The sequence below is a fragment of the Eurosta solidaginis genome, chromosome 1, assembly GCF_040869045.1.
Source record: "Eurosta solidaginis isolate ZX-2024a chromosome 1, ASM4086904v1, whole genome shotgun sequence".
Classification (NCBI taxonomy): Eukaryota; Metazoa; Arthropoda; class Insecta; order Diptera; family Tephritidae; genus Eurosta; species Eurosta solidaginis.
This window is the reverse complement of record NC_090319.1, coordinates 95,987,755-96,012,757: the sequence shown is the minus strand read 5'-3', so window position 1 is coordinate 96,012,757 and position 25,003 is coordinate 95,987,755. Positions and strand designations below refer to the sequence as shown.

Below are 25,003 nucleotides of genomic sequence, written 5' to 3'. Positions count from 1 at the left end.
AATCCCCCAAAATTCGTTACCATATATTAACGATTTTCCATGAAATACTCGTGCTATAGAAGTATACCGGATTTCCGGGATTCTTTCAGCGTGAATGAAACGAGACGACGCGGATTCGACGACCACACTCCCCTTAACGGATATCAGTCGGAATTGAGAGGACAGCAAATAGATTATATGTATTTTGTAATCTACCCAATTTCCTTTTTTGAAGTTTATGAAAGTGCGTTTTACAGAAATGATTAATTCGGCTGATTGCTTTAGCAAGAGGAGTATGTGTTGGTGGTCGGATGCCAATGTTATCATCGGCTGCCAGTTGACGCAGTTAACAAGTCCTGCACTTACGATGGAAAACGTTTCAGTAACGTGCATTTCGACCTCCGTTTTTAGAATCCGAGAACGGAAATTAAAAATTTTATTTCTATCGAAAGATATTTACAAAACACCAGAAAATGACCTAGACAGGGTCCGCAATCGGGGGCCCGATCCATAGTTTTTTTGCACAGAGCACCTTTCTGCGTTGGTAGCCTGCGCCCTGGGTGGGTCCAATACCGGTTTGGGGATCAAAATTATATCCGAGTTGAACTCGTTTTTTCTTAGTGTGTGTGTTTTTACAACAAATCTGGCAAAATACAGCAACCACATTCTTTTAACCGCCCTTCGCTTATATCTTTTGACAGAAACAAAAATTGAAATTTTCGCTTTCGGATTCTGCGCTGTTTTGTAAAACGTTATCAATATTTCAAGGAATTTTAGTTTTGGACCGAATACTGCTTTCGGTTCTGTTTATGCATTTCCAACTAAACCGATTTCCGTTTCGGCTCAAACCCGGTTTGCACCTTTGATTTTTACCTATCAAAACTTGAGAATAAAAACGACTATTTTTAAAATACGTTTCCATTATTTTATTATTTATATTTTACAAATGCAGTTGAATTATGTATTATTTTTTTATCTGTTTATTTGCTACCTGATTTAAAGTTTTTTCGCTTTTGTTTAGAAAATTTTTGGTACATCAAATTACAGCTAAGTTCAGGAAAATATTATAAAACTGTGAACAAATCATATGAATATGAATACAATAAAAAAACGAACACTTCAAAAAAACAATAAACAAGTTAGAATAGCTTAAATGAAAAATGCTTTCTTCCTAAAAAAATGTAGTGCTTTAATTCTATACTTTTAGGTTTCTTAACCCATTTAAGAGTCTGTGTTTTTTTTAGAATTTTTTAAACACAGCCAAATGCGCTCCGCTTATCTTGGCAATCGAAATTTGTATATTTTGGTGTTTAACTTTACCAAGCATTATCGATAAATATGCGCAGTAACATTTGTTTGACAAAAACTAAAAACTCACATTTTCTATAAATCTAATACAAATAAATAAATATACGTACGTGCATATATATATACATATGTCATTGCATTTATACATATGTATGTACGTATGTGACACAATTTTTGTTTAATTTTGTTAACGCTCATTCATTAATTAATTCTAAACCTTCAATTATCTATAAATATGTATGTATGAACTATTATTTAATAACGTTGCTAACTTATTTCGTTCTAGTTTATTGCATTTCTAGGCAATGCATGCTGAAATGATTACATATTCTATTTCCATGCCTGTTTTAGTAATTTGCGTGAAGCCAAATGTTTGACCACTAATGAACCGGTCGTTAGGGCTAGCAAGACGACAGTAATTAAAATATAATCGAAGTCTTCTTTAAGCAAATCAAATGTTTTTGAAGGCGCAACACGTGTAACGAACATGTCTGCAATGGAAATAAAATTTGGAATTTTTTGTTAGAAATTTTATAAAAAGTTAAATTTGGTATGTAGACAGATTAACTTTAAATGCGGATGTAATATTTAGCAAAACACAATTATAAATAACATTTTCAGGTGGAATTGAACTTTTTCCAACACAAATTAAACTTTTTTCAAGTCAAATTCAACTCTCAAATATTTTTCGTTCCGCCTTTGTTGCATTTCCTTGTTGTTGTAGTGATAAAGACACTCCTCGAAAGGTTTTGTTCTATGCCGGCACGTTCCTGTAACAAGCACCATGAAGGTACAAATCCTACAGCATCGGGAAAGATTTAGTTCCATAAGGACCTTGTAGTCGCCAGAGCCTCGGCTATATATTGCGCTGGCAACCCTTGAAAGGGTTGCGCTACACAATTCCTTGTTGTTGTTGTTGTGCTTCGCTCCTCCATCCTTCATCCAATAGATGCGACCACTCACAAATTTCCATCAATATCCTCTACCGGGAGTCCAAGAAACTTGCTGTTTCAACAGGGGTGAACCACAGTAAGAGGGGTGTTAGAGGCATTGGGTCCACATTGCAATATAAGAGATGGTTGTTCTCATGTGGGAACACGTTGCAAGTAGGACATACATTATGTATGTCGGGGATGATTCTGGATAGGTAAGGGTTTAACCTGTTACAGTATCCAGATCGAAGTTGAGGTCCGACGCGTTTTTATGGATATCACTGAGGACCTGTTTGTGTTTTCTTCATACATACGGCTGTGTTCTCAGGTGCCGTATTACCACATAATGCTTGCGGAGATGACTTTGTTGTTGTTGTTGTAGCGATAAGGACACTCCCCGAAGTCCTTGAGGAGTGTTATCGATGTTCATGGTCCTTTGCCGGATCCAGACCCGGTACGTTCCTGTAAAAAGCACCATTAAGGTGCGAACATGACTTCTTATGACTGGTGTTTTGACAGGCCCGTTGTTTTTTCCAGTGTGTATCTCTTAGGTTTGGCTACCATATTGGAGACGCGTAGCGTGCAAGCGGCCGGTCAATTGCATAGTAAGTGGTAATGAGCCTTTCTTTATCTTTACCCCAAATTTAAATGGGGTTTCACTGAACTTACAACCCTTGGTCGGGAAAAGTCCAGAGTCGCTCCGCTACTTAGAAACGGCTATTGTGAGAAGCGTTGTCTTGGTCCTCAGAGCTATGTGTGATGTTGCAATTTTATAGCTCTGGAAGCTGCATCTCAAAGTTATTCCGTTTGGCAAGAGATTTCTAGTTATCATGTCCCGGGTGCCACTCATCAAAGTTTGCACCCTAAACAAATGCATTTCCATCGGGTTCTCAACTACGTTTAAGGCATTACTTTTGTAGTCTTTAAAAAAATTATCGCAAGATTTCATCCGATCCGTACAATTCTCCGTAATATCCAGATCTGTTCTTTTTAAAGTTCAAATATTCCGAATTCGGACGAACATTAAGCCGACCTTATATGAAGGTTGTTAAAATAAAGTTTAAGGGAAAAGTGAATACCTCTGTAACTTCGATATATTTTGGTGTGGAGGCTAAAGTATTCTATAGTTCAGACATGGGCTGGGTAATAATAATGAAAGCCATTTCCTCAGTAATTTTTTTATTTTATTTTTTTCAACTGAATACCTTTTAGATAATTTGCTTTTATATGTATGCCTTTCGCAACATCTTTCTCTGAACGAAAAAATTATTTTTAACAGAATGTCTGAGATACGTCTTTCTATTAGGATGTGTTTATTAAAATTTTCAAATTACTTTCATTATGTACTTACCTAAACCCGTCGCGAAAACCAAGCACGTACTCTCTAAACCACTCGGTGCTGTATAAATATTACTTAAACGCACAATTGTCTGATTATAGTTGATAATATTTTCTGTTGGTAATGGCAATTCAGGAATGTATGGAATTGCACCCTCCTCACGACCTTGAGTGTTTGATGAGGTTGGGCGGCGTGGATCCAGAAAAGCCCAAGGCATCTCAACTATAGCACCACTAGCCGTACCGACTGCAGAGAAAGAAAGAGGGAAAGAGTAAATTAATGGGAATAAAACTATACAAGCAATCAGTTATGCAGTGAATTAAAAATAAATAAATGCAATGCGCGATAACCTCCGAAGCGATTTTAGGCCCAGCCTATCTTCCAATTTGCATCGTGCCTTTTCATTTTTCCTACAAATTAGTGGGATAGGTAGGTCCCACATGTTTTATGCCGACTCCGAACGGCATCTGCAAGGCAGATGAATTTTCACTGCGAAGCTTTTCATGCCAGAAATGCATTTGGAGTGTTTGCCAAATCACTGCCAAGGGGCGACCCCGCTTAGAAAACTTTTTTCTAATTGAAAAAACTTGTTTTTAAATTTTCGATGTTGCGTTGACCGGGAGTTGAACCTACGATCTTTGGTGTAGTATGCGGAACACGCTACTACCACACCACGGCGACAGCAGTGAATTAGTGTTTTTAAACTCTTTGAAAACGGACCCAGAAACAAAACATCCTCTCACAAATTTCTTTGAATATTTCAATGATGTTTGTTAATTTTTTACTCAAACTTCAAACGAGAGATCGACTCTTTCGTGGGTTAAAATGTTGAGCAGAACAATTTCTCGTAAATTTTATTTTATATATTTCTACTCGATGATTGGCAAATCAAGGAATCGAGTACTGACTTTTGCACATGGGATGGATTACTTAGTGAAATTAATATTGCTGTAAAAACTAAAAGACAACATTAAATGCCATAACTTGAGTGTAGACTTCACCTTGGCCATGAGTAGGACAACGACAAGTAGGCTTAGGTAAAAATTTTGGCCCAGAAATTAAAAAAAGGGAAAATGACTAAGATATTTTTGTCTATGGATCTCTAGACCTTGTTCTTATATCCCGATTTGAAATCACTTCATACACACACAATGGTCATGAAATTGTTATACTTTCTACATACTGAGCACATCTTTGTTTGTTATGCCACGCTCGGTTATAGTTTCGCGCATAGTCTCCACTAAGGCAGGTATTATGTATGATTGACGTTCAACCATTGGCATAGGTGGTGTGCTCATTGAACTCCAAACTGAACTATTTGCTTGCGTTTTGCCTTCATACATTTCAATTGTAGCTGTAAAGAGTACAAACATTTTACTAATGAGGACAAAAACGTTTAATAAATTTTAAGTAAATAATCACTTATTTCTGTGCGTCGCACTTTATCATTATAATATGAGTAGGCCAGCCAATTTTCTGAATGTACAATATGTACTGGTACGCGCGCTCTGCGATGAGTCATGGCGAAAACGATTAGTCCAGATACAGCATCGATAAGGTATAGATTCAGCAAGTCTGTTAAAAGAAATTTTTTTTAAATAAAATGATCATATTAATAGTGTGACGAATATTAGCAACACTAAGGGATACTATCATCTCTAAGCCGATATTAAGCAGTCACTTGTATGTACATAAACAAATCAATCATTATGTCTACACATATGTTCATATAAGCAGCGGAGAGATACGCACAAACACATTCATATATCTGAGATACTCACAAAAGTATGCAATCATCGGTGGAAGTATTACTCACATATATGGCTATGCGAGAGGCTATAAACGTGCATCTGTAGTTTATAGCTGGTAACTAAGTAGTAAATTCTAGAAGAAGGAACGCCTAGAAATATGCGAACGAGACAGCAGAGAGTATAAAAGGAGCGACAGCTGAGTAAGCAGCATTCAGTTTGATTTAAGCACGCTATCAGTTGCGAAATATAAGTGTTATTGTGAAGTATTTTCAAAGTAGTCTAATAAAGACCATTTTGCATTATTGAATATTGGAGTTATTTATTCAACAATTTAGCGATAAATTCGTTATAATAGCAATTCTCATTTACATAACAACAACACTCACATTTGTATGTAGGGTCAGGAGCTTGTGTAATCACAGCAACCAGATTCGGATTAAGATACTTATAAAGTACAGATCGATCAGCCATTACACGGCCTTGTGAGTGCACGTGCTCTAATGGATTTTTCGCAGCTAAAGCTATTAATTGATGATGCCCATTTAGACCACCAAGGCGCGCATTCCAAATCGCCATACACCTTAAAACCTTATAAAAAAATTAAATTCAATTAAATCAAACAATATGAGGCAAAAATTTGCACCTACTCCATCTCTAAATTGTACATAGAAGCCATCAAGTACGGCTGTGGATTTGTCCGCAGTAAATAAGTACATGCCATGTGCCTAAAATTATGTATAATAATAAATTAGTATTGTTAATAAAACGTTTTTTACAAAAATCATAGCAGTTAACAGAGCTTGTACTTTTATAAAGGTTTCTAAATCTGAATCAGTCAGCAAGTTTAAAGTCTTAAACTATATCTTACGAATTTAAAACCAAGCGCGCTCAAACATTTTGGAAAACAAATACACCCACCATTTCTTGTACATATTGCGGATATACGGCTACATTATTTTGCGCATCGAGTAACAAAAGTCCTTTAATAGAATCCCTCTCCGATTCGGCAAGAAGTGCTAATTGTTTGATTTTGTAATTCAGTTTGAGAAGACCACCTTCGGCAGGTTTTCCATTGATGGGATTGAAACGGAATAGCACACCATTGCCAGTAAACTAAATTGTGTAGAAAAAAACAAAGAAGCATTTGAATATATATATTTATATATATGTATAATTTAGCTTACTCTATCCTTGGCGACAACAGTACATAGTGGCTGTAATGGGAAATGTTTGGATGTACGCTGCACCAGTAAACGCATTGGCTCTTGATTTACAAAATTCCGAACATCAGGTAAATATTGTTGCCAATGATGTTTGCCGTTGATATTATCGATACCAAAAATTTTGCCGCTACGGGTCAATATGACTAATATTTTATGCAAACCAAATGAGTCACGTACTAGGCCAGCTTTTTGTGAATCGCTGGGTGGCTGACCCAAACCGACGACATGCAAAAAAATGCTTTTAATTTGCATAGCTTGGGTAGTCATGCGACGTATAAAGGCGCTTGCAATATCACCTGAAAAATAATGAATAATTATAAATATAAATTTATTAACAATGTCCATAAATAATTGTCAAACTTAACAAATAAAACATAAAACAAGAAATAATATGTATATTGATACAAAAACATACAAATTGCGTACAAGTAACAGCAAGCCGTAAGCGGAGTGTCACAGCTGACAATGTAACACATTTATTGCCATGCGTTTCGTAGCACAGAATCTGAATGCAGCCTCGAAACTGGCCAAGCGGATCGAGCACCAAAAAGGCTTAATTAACTCAAATCAATATAACAAGTATTAGTAGACATAGTTCATATCTAACTAAATACATATTATACTATAACTTAAATACGATTAAAAATAAAAAAAGTCGAACTGAAAAAAAAAAACGCAATAAAATAAGTAAGTTTTCTATAAATACATTTTTTTTTTACATTTTGGTGTTACTCACTTTCAAAGCCCGTTGCTTCCTCTTTATAATCGGATGAAGGCGGAGAAAAATATATAATTTAAGAAAGTGTTTGAATACATGATTTGTACATATGTATATGTAAGTAAGATGGCACACTTTACTAATATTAACGGTAATCATCCGTACTTTATTTCAAGATTTCAAGGGAATCTAATTATACTCAGCTGAGCAAAGCTCACAGAGTATATTAATTTTGTACGCATAACGGTAATCCGTAACGGCATAAACTAAGCGAGATAGATATAGACTTCTATATATCAAAATGATCTGGGCGAAAAAAGAAATTAATTTAGCCATGTCCGTCCGTCTGTCCGTAAACACGATAACTTGAGTAAATTTTGAGGTATCTTAATGAAATTCGGTATGTAAGTTCCTGGGCACTCATCTCAGATCACTATTTAAAATGAACGAAATCGAACTATAACCACGCCCACTTTTTCGATATCGAAAATTTCGAAAAACCGAAAAAAGTGCGATAATTCATTACCAAAGACGGTTAAAGCGATGAAAGTTGGTAGGTGGGTTTTGATCTTATGACGCAGAATAGAAAATTGGTAAAATTTTGGACAATGGGCGTGGAACCGCTCACTTTTAAAAGAAGGTAATTTAAAAGTTTTGCAAGCTGTAATTTGGCAGTCGTTGAAGATATGATGAAATTTGGCAGGAACGTTATTCCTATTACTATATGTGTGCTGTATAAAAATTAGCAAAATCGGATGACGAACACGCCCACTTTTTAAAAAGCAAAATTTTAAGTCAAATTTTAACAAAAAATTGAATATCTTTTCAGTATATAAGTAAATTATGTCAACATTCAACTCCAGTAATAATGATATGGTGCAACAAAATACAAAAATAAAGAAAAATTTCAAAATGGGCGTGGCTCCGCCCTTTGTCATTTAATTTGTCTAGAATACTTTTAATGCCATAAGTCAAACAAAAATTTACCAATCCTTGTGAAATTTGGTAAGGACATAGCTTCTATGCCGGTAACTGTTATCTGTGCTAAAGGGCGATATCGGTTGAAGCCACGCCCAGTTTTTATACACAGTCGACCGTCTGTCCTTCCGCTCGGCCGTTAACACGATAACTTGAGCAAAAATCGATATATCTTTACTAAACTCAGTTTACGTACTTATCTGAACTCACTTTGTATTGGTATAAAAAATGGCCGAAATCTGTCTATGACCACGCCCACTTTTTCGATATCGAAAATTACGAAAAATGAAAAAAATGCCATAATTCTATACCAAATACAAAAAAAGGGATGAAAAATGGTAATTGGAGTGGTTTATTGACGCAAAATATAACTTTAGAAAAAAGCTTTGTAAAATGGGTGTGACATCTATCATATTAAGTAGAAGAAAATGAAAAAGTTCTGCAGGGCGAAATCGAAAGCCCTTCGAATTTTGGCAGGAATACTGTTCGTGGTATGACATATATAAATAAATTAGCGGTACCCGACAGATGATTTTCTGGGTCACCCTGGTCCACATTTTGGTCGATATCTCGAAAACGCCTTCACATATACAACTAAGGGCCACTCCCTTTTAAAACCCTCATTAATACCTTTAATTTGATACCCATATCGTACCCCTTGTCCACCTTTATGGCGATATCTCGAAAAGGCGCCCACTCCCTTTTAAAATACTCATTAACACCTTTCATTTGATACCTATATCGTACAAACACATTCCAGGGTTACCCTAGGTTCATTTTCCTACATGGTGATTTTTCTTTATTTTGTCTCCAAAGCTCTCAGCTGAGTATGTAATGTTCGGTTACACCCGAACTTAGCCTTCCTTACTTGTTTTTCCTTGAAGCTGTTATTTGAATTTATTTGTTATTCTAAAACCAGGGTTTATCTTTAACTGAGGAGCTAACTTTCGAAAGTTAATTTTGGATATGCAAGTAAAACTTTTATCAATTTATCTAGCCCAGAGTTTAGAGCTGATAACATTTATCTTAGATATGATAAATGGCTGATATGCACATGCATGAAGGCATTAAATATATATGTAGTCTCGCAGTTGTATTTTTTTACAATAAGTCAAACGCAATAAGATATATCAAATAATTGTGTAAGCGAAATTATGTTAATAAGACAATGCGTTTTGCATCGATTGACGACATCGGTGTGTTTTTCATAGATAAACTAGCAGACCCGGCAGACGTTGTTCTGCCCTAAATTTGTATATCTGCATACATTTTAATAAGCTTTTTCCGTCTAACTCTCCCTCGCCCCTCTACACTTTTTCCTAATCTTTGTATTCACTCCTCCCTCCGTATTTTTTGCTTCATCTATCTCCATCTTCGTCTCATTCTATCTTTCTCAATCTCCTTCTCCTTCTCTTTATTCTCTTCTCTCAAGTTTTTCTCATTCTTCTTCATATCTTATTGCCAGTCCCAGAGGGTGGTATGTATTTTGTTCCAGTCCCATTCCGAGTCTCAGTCCCAGTCCCACTCCGAGTCTCAGTCTCAGTCCCAGTCCTAATCCCAGTCCCAGTCCGTCTCTGGTCTACTTCCCGGAAAAAAGCATCGGGAATACTAATATAGGCAAATTTATATACCAAATTCAGGCAAATCGAATAGGACGTATGTAAATAGGTATGTAGGTATTATTAATTCATGTCTTTATTTCGGCTTCGCAAGCATATTTATCAGTTTTGCCAGGTTGATGCGACTAAATCGAATATCACAATGAAAATTACTTAAAAGCTCTCAGCAAAACCTATACATTTGCAATTAACCTAATACTTATGAATTAAAAATGTGTAAATTTGTATTGTCAGTATTTGTGTATTTAGGTATGTAGTGTAAGTGTTTATGTAGATTTGTATTATTGATATTTACTTACGTAGGTTTGTACTATTGATATTCTTATTTGTAAGTTTGTATTGTTGATATTCATATGTGTAGATTTGTATTGCAACGCCAGCAGATTGATACTTGTATGCATTATGTAAAATGTTTGTATGCAAACACTGCAAATGGATTGTATGTACATATTTATGTGAGAGTCTAACATTGACGATCGGCAAGTGCGTTGATCGGGGTGATTGACTGATTAGGGTGTGAACAGACAAGGGTTTCATATTCGGCATTCCATTGATGTTGGCTCGCCGCTTGTGCGAGGTCAATGTAATTTATGTCGCCCAATATTGTAATATGATTATGTTATTATTGTGTGTTCGGTTCAGAAGAAATGTATTGGCATAGAAGTTCATGATACGTAATGCCGCAAATGTATTGCTTAGTGGGCATGACGCATAATGCTGTACCATCCGCCTTAGAAAAAGAAGATTATATAATTGAGTGAGCAATTGTATAAGACTCTTTGTTTGAATTTTTTAATGATGTTACTGTAACTTGATATAATAGTGACAGAGTGTGTGTACTTTGTGTCTAATCTGCTGACCTTCATACTTTTAGTATTTTTACAAAAAGTATGAACAATTTTTTTTTTCAAAATCCGATTATTTTACAATTTTCATTTATTTTATTTATTTTACATTTTTCATTTATTTTCTTTATTTTGCATTTTTCATTTATTTTACAGAGCTGGATTTTAAATGTGTCGACCCATCCAAAATCAGCTTTTTCTAAAAATTTTTATTAAATAGAGTAAATTTGAGTGTTTAATTCATTAATTAATGTTTTAAGTTATTAAAAGATGTTTTAAATTCTTATGAATTATTAACTCCTTATCTTTATTTTTCCTATTAGTAGTTTCTTCTTTATGTGGTATTGAAGTAAAATTGTTATTTTTTTTTCAATTTTCTTTACCATATACCTTCTTTTATATCTACTGTCTAGCTTGTGGCTAGCTTCTTCTCTAACTAATACTAGATCACCTATTTTTATTTCTTTACTGGTGCTATTTTTATCATAATTAAGTTTTTGTTTTTCTTTGACTTCTTCTACTAATTTTCTAGCTCTTTGTTGTGCTATTTGAAGTCTATATTTTATTTCTTTGTCATATGCTTCGTGGTTATACATTGCTTATTTTATTCTCATCTAGGAATTCGTATATAGGTGGATTTTTCGCAAATATTAGCTCATAAGGGCAATATCCGTGTACGGTCGATGGGGTCGTATTGTAGCAGTATGCGAAATACCTGAGGTATTCGTCCCAATCATCTTTATCACTGGATATGTATGAACGTACATATTCGTTAAATGTCCTATGACTACGTTCTACAGTGCCTAAAGTTTGGTGATGGTAGGGTGTTGCGGTTTTATGCTCAATTTTTAGCAGTTTGAATAGTTCTTCGAATAAGCAATTTTTGTATTCGGTTCCCATCTCTGTTAGGATTGTTTTCATGCACCCATAGATCAGAATGAAGTGCTCGAATACAGCTTTAGCAACTGTTATTGCGTGTTTGCTCTGGACTGGAATTGCTACTAAATATTTGGTGAGATCGCATATGATGGTAACTGCGTATTCGTTTCCATTTATCGATTTCGGTAATGGTCCGACCGTATCGATCTGTACTATATCAAAAGCCTTCGGAGGTGTCTCCGTTATTGTCATTGGTTCTTTTATATGCTTATTTATTTTGTTTTTCTGACAGTGGATGCAGTTCTTTACGTATTTTCTTACGTCGTTTTTCATGTTTAGCCAGCTATATTTCTGCTTGATTTTATTTGTCATGCGATTTATTCCTGGGTGGCCACCACTAATAGGATCGTCATGATATTTTTGCAGAATTTCCTTAATTTTCCCGGGATTAGTCACATATATAACCTCTGGGGTTAATGCAATTGTTAGTTTTTTGAGAACCTTGTTTCCTATTTCAATAAATTTTCCTACTGCAGTATAATTTCTTTTAAACAATTTGTCCCCTAAGGACAACTGTATTTGTACAAGGCCTAAATTGCCGGCTTCTCTTTCGAGCCTGGTAAAGAATTGTCCTTAGTCAATCTTATCCTCAACAATTAGGTTGCTTGAATCAAAATGGCTACACATTTTCTTTCCTTTTTTGAAATAGAATTTCGAAGGGTTGAAAACGAGCTCGACTAGTCTTTTTACTTCAAATTTATTTAGCGCTTTATATATTTTGGGGTTCTATGTGTGACTTTCTTTAATTTTAATGTTATTTTTTACATTTTTAGCTGCTGATCTTGTTGAAACTTGCATTATTTTGCATGCTTCCACTGACATTTCTTTTAGATTTGTAATGTTAATGCGAGACAATGCGTCCGCTACATGATTTTCTTTTCCAGCAATGTACTCCACTTCGAAATCGTACTCTTCTAACTCAAGTCTTATTCTTGTTAATTTAGATGAAGTATTCTTCATCGAGAAAAGATATGTTAAGGGGCGATGGTCAGTTTTAATTAAGAATTTTCTGCCATAAACATATGGTATGAAAAAGGTTATGGCCCAATGGATTGCTGCTAATTCTTTTTCTATAGTAGCTTTATTTGTTTCAAATTTTGTGAATGATCTAGAAGCGTAAGCAATTGGTAACTGTTTGCCATCGTGTTCTGGGCTAAGGACTGCTCCGCAAGCATACCCACTAGCGTCTGTTGTTATGCAGAATTCTTTATTGAAGTCGGGGTATTGCAAAAGTTGTGGGTTGATTAATGCTTCCTTTAGGTAGACAAAAGCTTTTTGACATTCTTCTGTCCAGTCGAAGGAAACATTCTTTTTGCAAAGCCTAGTTAATTTTCTTCAGTACTCTGCGAAATTCGGTACAAATCTTCTGTAATAATTGCAGAACGCTACGAACCTTTTAACTTCATCTGCTGTTTTTGGTGTTGGGTAATTTTGAACTGTTTCAAATTTGCTTGGGTCAGGTAGTATTCCTTTGCTTGTGCATTTATGTCCTAAATAAGTTACTTCTTCACTGAAGAATAGGCATTTATCTGGATGTAATTTTAAGTTGTATTTCCTACAAGTCGAGAAAACATCTTTTAAATTTTTTAGCATGTGTTTTTCTGAACACCCTAGTACAACTAAATCATCCATATAGAGAAATGCTTGGGATGGTTTGAGGCCCGCAAAGGCTAATGTCATCATTCTTTGGAATGAATTTGGTGCTACTTTTAATCCATAGGGTAGTCTTTTGAATCTATATGTACCATTTTCTGCTGTGAATGAGGTTATATCTCTATAGTCTGGGTGTAATTCTATTTGATGAAAACCTGACATAAGGTCTAGGCATGAAAAATATTTTGCTCTTCCAAGTTGGTCTAAAATATCATCGATTCTTGGAAGTGGGAATTTGTTCGCTGCTAGTTTTTTGTTTACTTGTCTGTAGTCAACTACCAGTCTCCATCTCTTTTCTGTATTACCTGGTAGTGATTTTTTAGGAACTAGTAAAATTGTACTGTTGTATTCCGATATTGAGGGTTCTATAATGTCATCTTCAATCAATTTATTAACCTGTTTACTTATTTCTTCCTTTTGTGTCTCGGGTAATCTATAGTTTTTTATGTGTACTGGTGTGTCATCTTTCATGTGTAGTTTTTGTTTATAAAAATTATTAGTGGAAATAGTTTCTGTTTCCAGTGCAAATATATCTATGAATTCTGTGCATAGTGAAGTTAATTGTGTATTGACAAATTTTGGTAAATTTTTGGTTAATCTTTTTAATTTTTCTGTGTCATTACTCTGTTTATTGTGTGTTTTTGTTTTAATTAAATTATAGTCATCTAAATTTTCAGTATGTATTTTATAATTTTGAATGGTTGTATTTTTATGTGTGGTGTTAATAATTCTGACAAAAGTTTGATCCTTATTTGTGAGTGTGTTTGCTATAAAAATGCCTTCAGCCAGTTGTTGGTGGGGTATGAAGATGGATTTAATATCAGTGTTTACTGTTACCTGTCTAATGACTTCAGATCTAGCAGGGATTGTAATTGTGTTAGCAGTTAGGTAATTTGTTAGATACATTGTGATGGTTTGGGGAAAATCATATGCTCTTAGGATTAGTTTATCCTCTGTTTTGCCATAATCTAGAATACAATTATATTTCTTTATAAAATCCAAACCTATTATTCCATCGCACGGTATTGGAAAGTCGTCTTCTACGACGTGAAATTTATGATAAATTAGAAGGTCGTCGCCTTTTAAATCAGTTTTGATTGTGCCTAATGTACTGGTTATACCTTGACCAATGCCCTTTAAGTATGTTATTTGTTTTGTATTTATTTTTTCATGCTTAATTATTTGATTATTTTTAATTATGGAGATACCTGCTCCAGTGTCTACTAAAAAAATTGAAATTGAGTTATTTAAAGAGGTTTTTGCAGATATATAACTATTTAAGTGTAGATTTAATACACATATTTTTCTATTTACTGATTTTGAAGTGGAGTTTCCTGGTTTTCCTGCTGATTACAGCTACGTACATTGCGTGTCTGATTGCGTGTTTGGTTATAGGACCTATTTTGATTTTGCAATCTTTCTTGAGAATTATTATTATTGTTAGTATTCGCTCTAAAGTTATTGTTATATCTTGGCTGTGGTCTAAATCTCCTACCTCGGTAATTCCCATAGTTGTTACTTCGGTAACCCCCACGGAAATTACTCCGGAATTGATTTTGTTGCCGTATATTTAAGATTGTATTTGAGCTACCCGTTATTTCGGTACAGCTATTTGTAAATTTTGAAATCGCATCGTTCATTGTTGTGAACGTTCCTGCTTGCATAATCATTTTTTCTTTCTCGTTCAAGCAGTTCTTACACATCGCTTTGACTGCTGCTTGGGTTGCATATCTGGTTGCCAAGTCTGTATTTAAGCAATCCAAGATATATGCTCCCTCCAGGGACCTATTTATTTTTTCTATTTCCGCTGTGTACTGATTTGCAGTTTTGCTGCGCTGTTGGATATTTAGTAGTTTTGCTGTCAAAACTTCAACTGATTCGCCTTTTATTGCTGTTTTCAATTTTAACTTAATTTGTGCAATAGTAGTCTCGTTGCTAATGAAATTTCTTGCAGTGCCTTTTAGTTTGGTTTTTACCATGGTTATCGCTAAAGCTTCATGAGTATCTTTGATTTGGTCTAAAATATCAAGAGCATCTAGGAAACTATGTAGATTTTCAGGCTTGCCATCAAATTCTGGCAACACTGATGAGGCAGTTTTGATAAATTCTACTACTGTTTGTGCCATTGTGACGTTTATGGGGGGGTATATACTGTGGTTTATTTTCTTCTAATGAAGGTGAAGGGGTACGGTTTCTTGAACTGGTTTTGGTTGCCTATATTTAATTTTCATGTATTGCTTAAGTATCGTAGCTATTGCAATGGTCAATAGGACGATAAGGCAGATTAAAATTGCTAGCCATATATCTGGTATTGTTTGAACATTTTTCGTATCTACCTCTGTTGGTGGTTCATATTTTAAGACTCTATTTTCTGTTGATTCCGAGTTTTCCTTTCCTAACTCGTATCCGGTTATCGCTATCATGATACCTTGAGCGATTTTTGTCCACCAACCCATGTTGAAATTTTCTATAATAACTTTCTACCTCTCTGAAAAATATACTAAGAGATTTGTTTTTCTTCAAAATTTTGTTTATTTATGACTTAATGCGTTTTAATTTTAAAATTTATCATATTACATAAAAAAATTTTTTTTTTTTCAAATTTTAGTTTTCGTTTGGGAAGACCATTCGCAACATTCTAGCTGTTTCTTCCTCTCTGGTTGTGGGATTTTTAACATCTTCTATTGTAGGTTCCCTAGTCATTCCTATCTTTTTCCAAAATGGTTTTAACCATTTTAATTCCTTTTCGTAATCTACCTTTCCCTTATCTATAATTACTTAGTCTTCCCATGCAATGGGGTGTTCCCAGTACTTAGCTGGCATTCCAATTTACTCAATTAATTCTTTAATTTTTATCAATTATCTTTTTTTTTATTTTAAATCCTTACATATATAAATTTTATTCTTTAATATTTCCTATTGTACAAAAAAAATCCTAGGCAAAAATATAATTTTTTCCAATGGTTAAGCGTCGCAGGGCCGCTCAAGTTATTCTAAATTTTAACTAATTTAAATATACTTAATATCCATTACCAGAGTATTGCTCATTATCTTGTTGATTTGCCATATGATATCGTATACCAATTATGTCCTGTTTTGCTGCCAAGTTTCTCGGATTTATTCCACCCTTTTTGTTGATTAATACATCCTGCTTAGTGGTTGTACATAATTCCTGTGGTTTGCTTTTGTATATGAGTGTTTTATCCTTATGGTCCTTCCAAAGTATTAGTTTTGCCTTGTCTGTTTAATAAACGAACAAATATCTCCTTTTTGTCTTTAATTGTTAATAACCCTTGGTCTTATCGATAATCCTTTTTAGGATTATTTTAAATATTTTACTAACTTTTAAACTGGCAGGCTCTTTTCCTCCAGCAAGATCTTTAGCAGTTTTGCCAATTTCTGATCTAGCTGGCAGGAATTTCCTCCAACTAGATTGTTTAGCAGTTTTGCCAAGTTAATCTAGTTTGGCAGGATCGCCATGAAATATTCTTATTAAGAGAAGAGGCGTCAGAATATTAATTGTTTATTAACAAAAATTCTTCCCTTTTTATACAAAATATCTTAACCTATATATTTGCAATTAACCTAATACTTATGAATTAAAAATGTGTAAATTTGTATTGTCAGTATTTGTGTATTTAGGTATGCAGTGTAAGTGTTCATGTAGATTTGTATTATTGATATTTACTTACGTAGGTTTGTACTATTGATATTCTTATTTGTAAGTTTGTATTGTTGATATTCATATGTGTAGATTTGTATTGCAACGCCAGCAGATTGATACTTGTATGCATTATGTAAAATGTTTGTATGTGCATATTTGGTTAATTCATATTAACAAAGTAAACACTGCAAATGGATTGTATGTACATATTTATGTGAGAGTCTAACATTGACGATCGGCAAGTGCATTGATCGGGGTGATTGACTGATTAGGGTGTGAACAGACAAGGGTTTCATATTCGGCATTCCATTGATGTGGGCTCGCCGCTTGTGCGAGGTCAATGTAATTTATGTCGCCCAATATTGTAATATGATTATGTTATTATTGTGTGTTCGGTTCATAAGAAATGTATTGGCATAGAAGTTCATGATACGTAATGCCGCAAATGTATTGCTTAGTGGGCATGACGCATAATGCTATAGATATCCATATTGTATAAACACATTCTAGGGGTGCCCGGGTCCACGTTTTGGCCTATATCTCGGGACCCTAGTCACCAATAGGTATGAAAACTACCCTGTACTAAAGCACTCATCAGCAGCTTTCATTTGATATCCATATTGTATAAACACATTCTAGAGGCGCCAGGGTCCACTTTTTGTCCTGTTTCTCGAGTCCCTAGTCACCAATATGTATCCTGGTCCACTTCCCGGAAGAAAAATTATCCGACATTTTATTCTAGATATAACGCTACCTACATACCAAATGTCAGACAAATCGAGCCATATAAACGACAGTTTAGAATAAATCGGTCCCTGGTCCACTTGCCGAAAAAAAAACTTTTCACAAACATTCTGCGGGTTCCTATTAAGTTATCCTAAAAATTTCATGGCAATCTTTCTATCCGTTCTCGAGTTATGGAGTGATAATCAAAATCTACACTTCTTTTTATATATGGGGTATTCCATCCCATTTCGACCAATTTTGAACCCGACCCCTTTAGAATTTGCTGAAAGTTTTTCTTCTTTTTCTAGCTTACGAAAGACGTTTTTCAGAAGTTTTTCAAATTTTTTCATCCAACTCAAAAAAAGTTATGAATTTAAAAAAAAAACACCGTTTTTGTTTTCAAAATGCTATAACTTTTTCAAAAATTGACCGTTTGGGATCTTTTTTTTTAAATATGTTTTTAAATGTACTTTTCGGAAAAAATACAAAGAAAATGTTAAAGTTTTTTTTTTCAATTAAATAAAAAAAAATTCTGGGCCCACTCCGGGATTAGTGGGGATGATTGCAGAGTTGATTGAAGTTTTTTATGAAAAAAAAAGGGCGAAATTCGAAAAATCCCGAAAAACTGAAAAATTACAAAAAAAACTTAAAAAATTTTTTGGAATTTTTTTTTTTTTTAAATTCATAACTTTTTTTGAGTTGGATGAAAAAATTTGAAAAACTTCTGAAAAACGTCTTTCGTAAGCTAGAAAAAGAAGAAAAACTTTCAGCCAATTCTAAAGGGGTCGGGTTCAAAATTGGTCGAAATGGGATGGAATACCCAATATATAAGAAGATAGAATGGAAGTCAGCTTCGATCACCCCGACTTGCAAATCTGGTAACTAAAAATTATGTCGCTAACTAAAGGGCTGTTGCTAAACTCACAGATTGCTCGAAGCTTTTCGAAAAAATCGTTAAAGAAAAATTGGCGTTTGTGATAAAGAGCCTTGTTGAGGCCTACCAACATGGCTTCGTCGCTGGACGTTGAACTGTTACTAATCTGGCCACGTTCTCTGATTTCTGTACCTCGGCCTTCAACGATGGGTCTCAGGTTGATACCATATATACCGACTTCTCATAGGCGTTCGATAAAGTCTCTCATCAGATCTTAATATATAACTTGAGTTTATTGGCTTCCACTCTATGTTTTTATGTTGGTTGATGAATAAACTCTGTCGAAATCGAAAGCTGCAAGTCTCGTCCGTTTGTCACCACGTCAGGGGTTCCTCAAGGCAGGGGCGTAGCGACGGGGGTTTTTTGGGGGTTTAAACCCGCCCCCTTGCCTCAGGATCATTTGATTTTTTAGGTAGCTACAATTCAAATATTTGATTTTTTTATGTCTATGTTAATACATTTCTTTATAATTCTGCTACGTATTTACTTTGTTGGTGATATTATATTTTTAATATGCAAGCATATGTATGTACCAAGTGAACACTTATATTTTAATCATATTCTGTGTCATAATAATTCTGCAATTTATTAAATATACAAATGTACATGTTAACATTTACTATAATTTCATAAAGAAGTTTCCTTGTAAATTTGCCTAACAACCATCTACATACATATCAGAGAACAGCAAAAATCGAACACAACAGCGTTCGATTACATTCGGCAACATGATCCAACTTGCTTAAACGAACATAATCGACATTGATTTAAAATCAACCAAACTTATTGCATGCGTGAATATAATCAATTCAGGCGTTTGCTCGTTTGCCTCAACCGCGACTACATTCATCGGAATGAAAAGGCAAATATGAAAACTCCATGCGTCTGAATATTTGCATGATTTTTCTGACCTTACGTCCCGGCGATAAGCTAGATATATACTTACATATAAACATTGCTTACGGTTCTGTTTGTTTGCCGAACTAAACGATACTAATTCTCGTACTTTGATTTTATTCTCCACATTTAAATAATGTTAAATTTACAGCATTTTTCGAAGTACACATTTCCTATTTTGAAATATAATGCAAATTGTACAATATTTTCCATGTGGAAAACACATTATTATAATGTAATATCTACATTTTTTTTCATATCAAAAGCACATTTCAAAAATGCAAATTCAAATTATTTGATAAATGAAAGAATAATGTTTTTTTTCACATTTTAAAATGTAAAAACCACATTAGTGTTTTTTCCGTGTAGATATGACTTTTTTAAATAAATTTTTTTTTTCTATTCGATCAGTTTCTTTCTTTTGAATTTTATATACCTATACGTTAGATCTCATGCATAGGCTCAATAAGCATGAATTCTACTCATTCCCGAAGGAGGTACTTCGGTTTTTTGTTTTCAATTTATCTATGATTAATATCGCAGGAATGGGATTCTATGGCTTTTCCTAATGTTCACATGTTGTTGAAAATCTTGTGTATGCTTCCAGTAACAACGGCAACGAACGAGATATCTTTTTCAACTCTTAGGCTGATTAAAAACTATTTGAGAAACACAATGAGTGAAAATTGATTGAATGGCTGTGCATCACTAAGCATCCACCGTGACCAAATTGTTACCGCTTATGAAGTTTTAGATGAAATGGCAAAGAAAAGCCGACGCATGCGTTTGAGTTTTTAATGTAACCTTTTTCATATCATATTCTAAATACACGTACTTTAATGTTAAAGCTAAAGACAACATTTTTTTTATTTATTTAACTGAAAAAAAATTTTTTTTTTGGTCTCAGTTAATGAGTATGTTGCTTTAGGGGTTGTTTTCGACACAAAGTTCTCTTTTATCCACCACATCTATTATGTGCTTCCAAGGGCTTCAAGATTACTTTCCTTCCTTCCTGCAAACGACTTTAGAGGATCCTTATACCAGAAAATCTCTAAATATTTCTTTAATGTGTTCTAAATTAGAGTATGCTCCATCGTTTGGAATCCCTTATATAGCTGTCACTCAGCGAGAATAGAAAGGGTTCAAAGAAGGTTTGTCCGTTTTGGTCGAAGTTCCCTCAATTTTGTTGATCCAATTCCCTCTTATCTCGTGCTCTGTAAACTTATCAATCTGCAACCACTTGAAACAAGGAGGGTAGTCCAGTTGCTCATGTTTATTTTTGACCTCGTCGCTGGCTCTCTTGACTGTCCACCTCTACTTGAAAGGATATCGTTTAATGTACCCTTGTCAGAATTTAGTAAGCTCTCTAATAGTCAAAATATTAATTTCTCCATATCGAGAGATGCTTTCAAGGCTTCCATTCATTTAACAACTTTATAAAATTTTTATATTTTATTTTTAACTAGAAGACCCGGCAGACGTTGTTCTGCCCTAAATTTGGCCAATCTGCATACCTTTTAATGAGCTTTTTCCGTCTAACTCTGCCCTCCCGCCCTCTTCACTTTTTCCTAATCCTTTTATTCACTCCCCCTCCGTCTTTTTTGCTTCATCTATCTCCAACTTCGTCTCATTCTATTTCTTTCTCAGTCTCCTCTCTTTTCTCTTCTCTCAAGTTCTTCTCATTCTTCTTCATCCCTTATTGCCTGTCCCAGAGGGTGGTATGTATTTTGCTCCCGGCCCAGTCCCAGTCCCACTCCGAGTCTCAGTCCCACTCCGTCTCTGATCTACTTCCCGGAAAAAAGGATCGTAAATACTAATATTACTAGTATAGGCAAATTTATATACCAAATTTCAGGCAAATCGAATAGGACGTATGTATGTAAATAGGTATTGTATTCCGGCCTTTTAGTTAATATATTCAAAGTATTGTAACGAATTCACTTGCAAATCCTCTTATTTGCAATCCTCTGCTAAGTTCGAATCACTTAACTGTTGAATAAATAACTCCAATATTGAATGATGGAAAAATGGCCTTTATTAAAGTACTTCACAATAACACTTATACTTTGCTACTCGCTGGCTTAATAACCAAACTGATTAATAACTCAAATGAAACTCTACTATTGGCCGCCAGATCGCGTGCTTAAGCAAACTGATTGATAGCTCAACTCAAACTGAATTACTTCTTACTCGCCTGCCCCGCTTTTATAGTTTACGCTGCATACTTCTAGGCTCTTCGATTTCCAGAACTTAGTAGTTTGTTTCGGCTACAAAATCGCCAGCCACAACTACGTGCACAAATTATTGCTCTCTCTTGTGACAACTCAGATAAGATATATGCATGTGTTTGTGCATTGCCGCTCCGCTGCTTGTTTACGTACATATGTTTAGACGCAATTATTTATTCGTTTATGTAGATACATAATGATTGATTTATTGATGTGAATGTTTGTAGTTTACAGTCTCTCGCGCATACATAGGCGTATAAGTAAATGCATCTGTGTGTGACTTATTTCGGCTGCCTTATATATGTGTATACCTGATTTGATTATTGACGTAAATACTGCTTATCGTGGCCTTAGCATCGCCTTAGTGATGGGATAACTTAGTGATGCTAATATCCGTTACACTGCCCTCCACCTAAGTCTGATCGTCCCGGTCAGACAAATCTCTCGATCTAAACGTTGCCAGCCTTTCCAAATGGACCACTTTCATTTTGGTTCGTGGTTTATCGATGGTTTGTATGCGGTACACTACATCGTTGGTCCGTTTTACAACTTTGTATGGGCCTTCCCAATTACACTGCAATTTTGAGGATAAACCTTTTTTACGTTGTGGGTTGTATAACAGCACCAAATCTCCTTCCTGAAAACCTTCTGAATTAATTGCTTTATCATATCTGGCTTTCATCTTGTCACTCATAATCTTTGTTCGTTGCCTTATCAGATCATGTATTTCTCTTAGCTCTTCTTCCAAATCACTAGTGGATTTCCTGACATTTCTCTCCGCATTGGCATCTATCCCAAACTTCAAATCAGCTGGCAGTCTAAGGTCATTGCCAAAAATTACTTTTGCAGGGGTTTGGCCCGTTGTCTTATGCACTGCTGATCGGTAAGCCATCAAGAATAATGGTATGCGGGTATCCCATTCTTTATGGTACTTGTCTACTACTTTCCTTAAGTGCTCCTCCAATGTTCTATTGAATCGTTCTACCATACCATCGGATTGAGGATGCAATGCAGTTGTCCGTGTTTTTCGAATGCCCAATGACTTACACATTTCCTGGAACACAGCTGATTCGAAATTCCTGCCTTGGTCAGAATGTAACTCCATTGGTACACCATACCTTGCAACTCATTCGTTTTTAACCACTTCTGCTACTGTTTCTACTTCTTGGTTTGGGATTGGGTATACCTCTGGCCATTTACTGAAATAATCCATAACCACCAGTACGTATTTGTTTCCGCGGTTGCTAGTAGGAAATGGACCTGCGACATCCATGGCGATCCTTTCAAATGGCGCACCTGAGTTATATTGCTTCATCTGGCCATGACTTCGTGTTCTGGGCCCTTTCGCTCTGCTGCAAACCTCGCAGTTCGCAATCCACTCAGTGACCGACTGACGGCAACCAACCCAATAGAATCTCTGTTTAATCTTCTCGGGCGTCTTCGTGATTCCAAGATGACCTCCGCTTGGACCATTATGCAGCTCGCTGAGCACGTCAGGAATCCTCTTTCTGGGAACAACTATCAGTTTATTCTTGTATTTACCATCCTCACTCTCCCATACTCGATGAAGGCAACCGGATATCAATTCTAAACTGTTCCACTGTGCCCAATATGACTTCGCAATGGGACTCTCTGCTGACATCTCTTCTCTGTTTGGTCTTTCATTTCGTTCGAGCCCTTGCATAACACGTGACAGATCTGCATCTTCTAGCTGGCACTTTCTTAGCTGTTCCTTGTCCCATTCATCTGTACATGCTATATTCATTAGCCGGATATCTATAATGTCTTCTTTAGCCTCGGCTTTTGAACAGTGCTTGCATTCCAAACTACATGCATCAGCATTTCCATGGGTACTACCTTTTCGATGCTCAATGGAAAAGTCGTAGCTTTGTAGTCGCTCGATCCACCGTGCCAATTGTCCTTCCGGATTACGGAACTGCAGAAGCCATTTCAACGCTGCGTGATCTGTCCTGACACGGAATCGCTGGCCGTAGAGGTATATGTGAAAATGTTTAATGCACTCTACCAATGCCAACAGCTCTCTCCGCGTAACACAGTAGTTCCTCTCTGGTTTTCCAATCGAACGGCTGTAATATGCAACTACCTTCTCCTGTCCATCGGCCAGTTGTGATAAAACGCCTCCTATAGCATATCCACTCGCATCTGTATCTAGAATAAATGTTGCTCCTGGAATCGGATATGCTAACCTTGGGGCAGTGCATAAACGCTCCTTCAATGTTCGGAAAGCCACTTCTTGCTCCTTCTTCCATTCAAAAGCTTTGTTTTTTCTTGTAAGCTCATGGAGGCTATGGGCTACGCTGGAAAAATTTGGTACAAATCGGCGGTAATATGTGCACAGCCCAAGAAAACTTCTCAATTCATATAGGTTCTGTGGTCTTGGCCAATCCTTTACTGCCTCTATCTTTTCATTCGCTGTACAGACACCTTCTGTAGTTACTTTGTGGCCCAAATAATTTACTTCCTTTTTAAACAGCGTACACTTTTTGGGACTTAACTTCAGACCAGCGCCAGCTATTCTCTGGAAAACTTCCTCCAAGTTCTTAAGATGTTTATCAAAACTCTTGCCCAATACGATGATGTCGTCCAGGTACACCAAGCATGTTTTCCAATGTAGTCCTTTCAGTACCTGATCCATGAGTCTCTCAAAAGTAGCTGGTGCATTACAAAGTCCAAAAGGCATCACTGTAAATTGCCAAAGACCAGCGCCGACACTGAAAGCTGTTTTCTCTTTATCTTCCTCCTTCACCTCAACTTGCCAATAGCCGCTTTTCAAGTCCAGTGTGGAAAACCATTTCGTACCAGATAGCGAGTCCAGAGTGTCGTCAATTCTTGGCAATGGGTAGCTATCCTTTTTCGTAACGTCATTTAACTTCCGGTAGTCCACGCAAAACCTCATTTTTCCATCCTTCTTCTTTACAAGTACTACCGGTGAGCTCCATGGACTAGCTGATGGTTCGATGACGCCGCTGTCGCTTATTTCTTGTATAATTTGACTCACCACTTCCCGCTTCGCCAGTGGAACACTACGTGGAGCTTGACGTATCGGCCTCGCGTCTCCAGTGTCAATTTGATGTTTCACAACATTGGTGCGGCCTGGTTTGGAACCATCCTGGTCAAATATGTTCGCGTACTTTAGGAGCAGTTGTTTTGCCTTACTCTGATAGGCGTCCTCTAGCCCCTGCGTCCATGCCGTGATGTCATTTGAAAGATCAGTATTACTAGATGAAACGTGTTCCTGGAGCTGTTCAC

At 35.8% G+C, this 25,003-nt stretch overlaps 2 protein-coding genes across 6 annotated transcripts in view; one reads left to right on the top strand and one right to left on the bottom strand.

Moving 5' to 3' along the window:
- The window catches only part of Taf7 (TATA-box binding protein associated factor 7), a 58,853-nt gene that overhangs the window by 10,789 nt on the left and 23,061 nt on the right, over window positions 1-25,003 (top strand). The gene's annotated exons all lie outside the window — the stretch shown is intronic.
- Window positions 891-25,003, bottom strand: part of EMC1 (ER membrane protein complex subunit 1) — a 42,936-nt gene continuing 18,823 nt past the window's right edge. For 3 of the 4 annotated variants that reach the window (XM_067759235.1, XM_067759232.1, XM_067759233.1), the window contains exons 6-14: window positions 7,269-7,289; window positions 6,494-6,828; window positions 6,228-6,422; window positions 5,957-6,034; window positions 5,696-5,897; window positions 4,981-5,133; window positions 4,742-4,912; window positions 3,571-3,804; window positions 891-1,778 (exon numbers count right to left, since the gene is read on the bottom strand). In XM_067759235.1, coding sequence (XP_067615336.1) covers window positions 1,618-1,778; window positions 3,571-3,804; window positions 4,742-4,912; window positions 4,981-5,133; window positions 5,696-5,897; window positions 5,957-6,034; window positions 6,228-6,422; window positions 6,494-6,828; window positions 7,269-7,289 — 1,550 coding nt within the window. In that variant the 3' untranslated portion in view covers window positions 891-1,617. The remainder of the gene's footprint in view (window positions 1,779-3,570; window positions 3,805-4,741; window positions 4,913-4,980; window positions 5,134-5,695; window positions 5,898-5,956; window positions 6,035-6,227; window positions 6,423-6,493; window positions 6,829-7,268; window positions 7,290-25,003) is intronic. The other variant, XM_067759236.1, reaches the window with a different exon arrangement.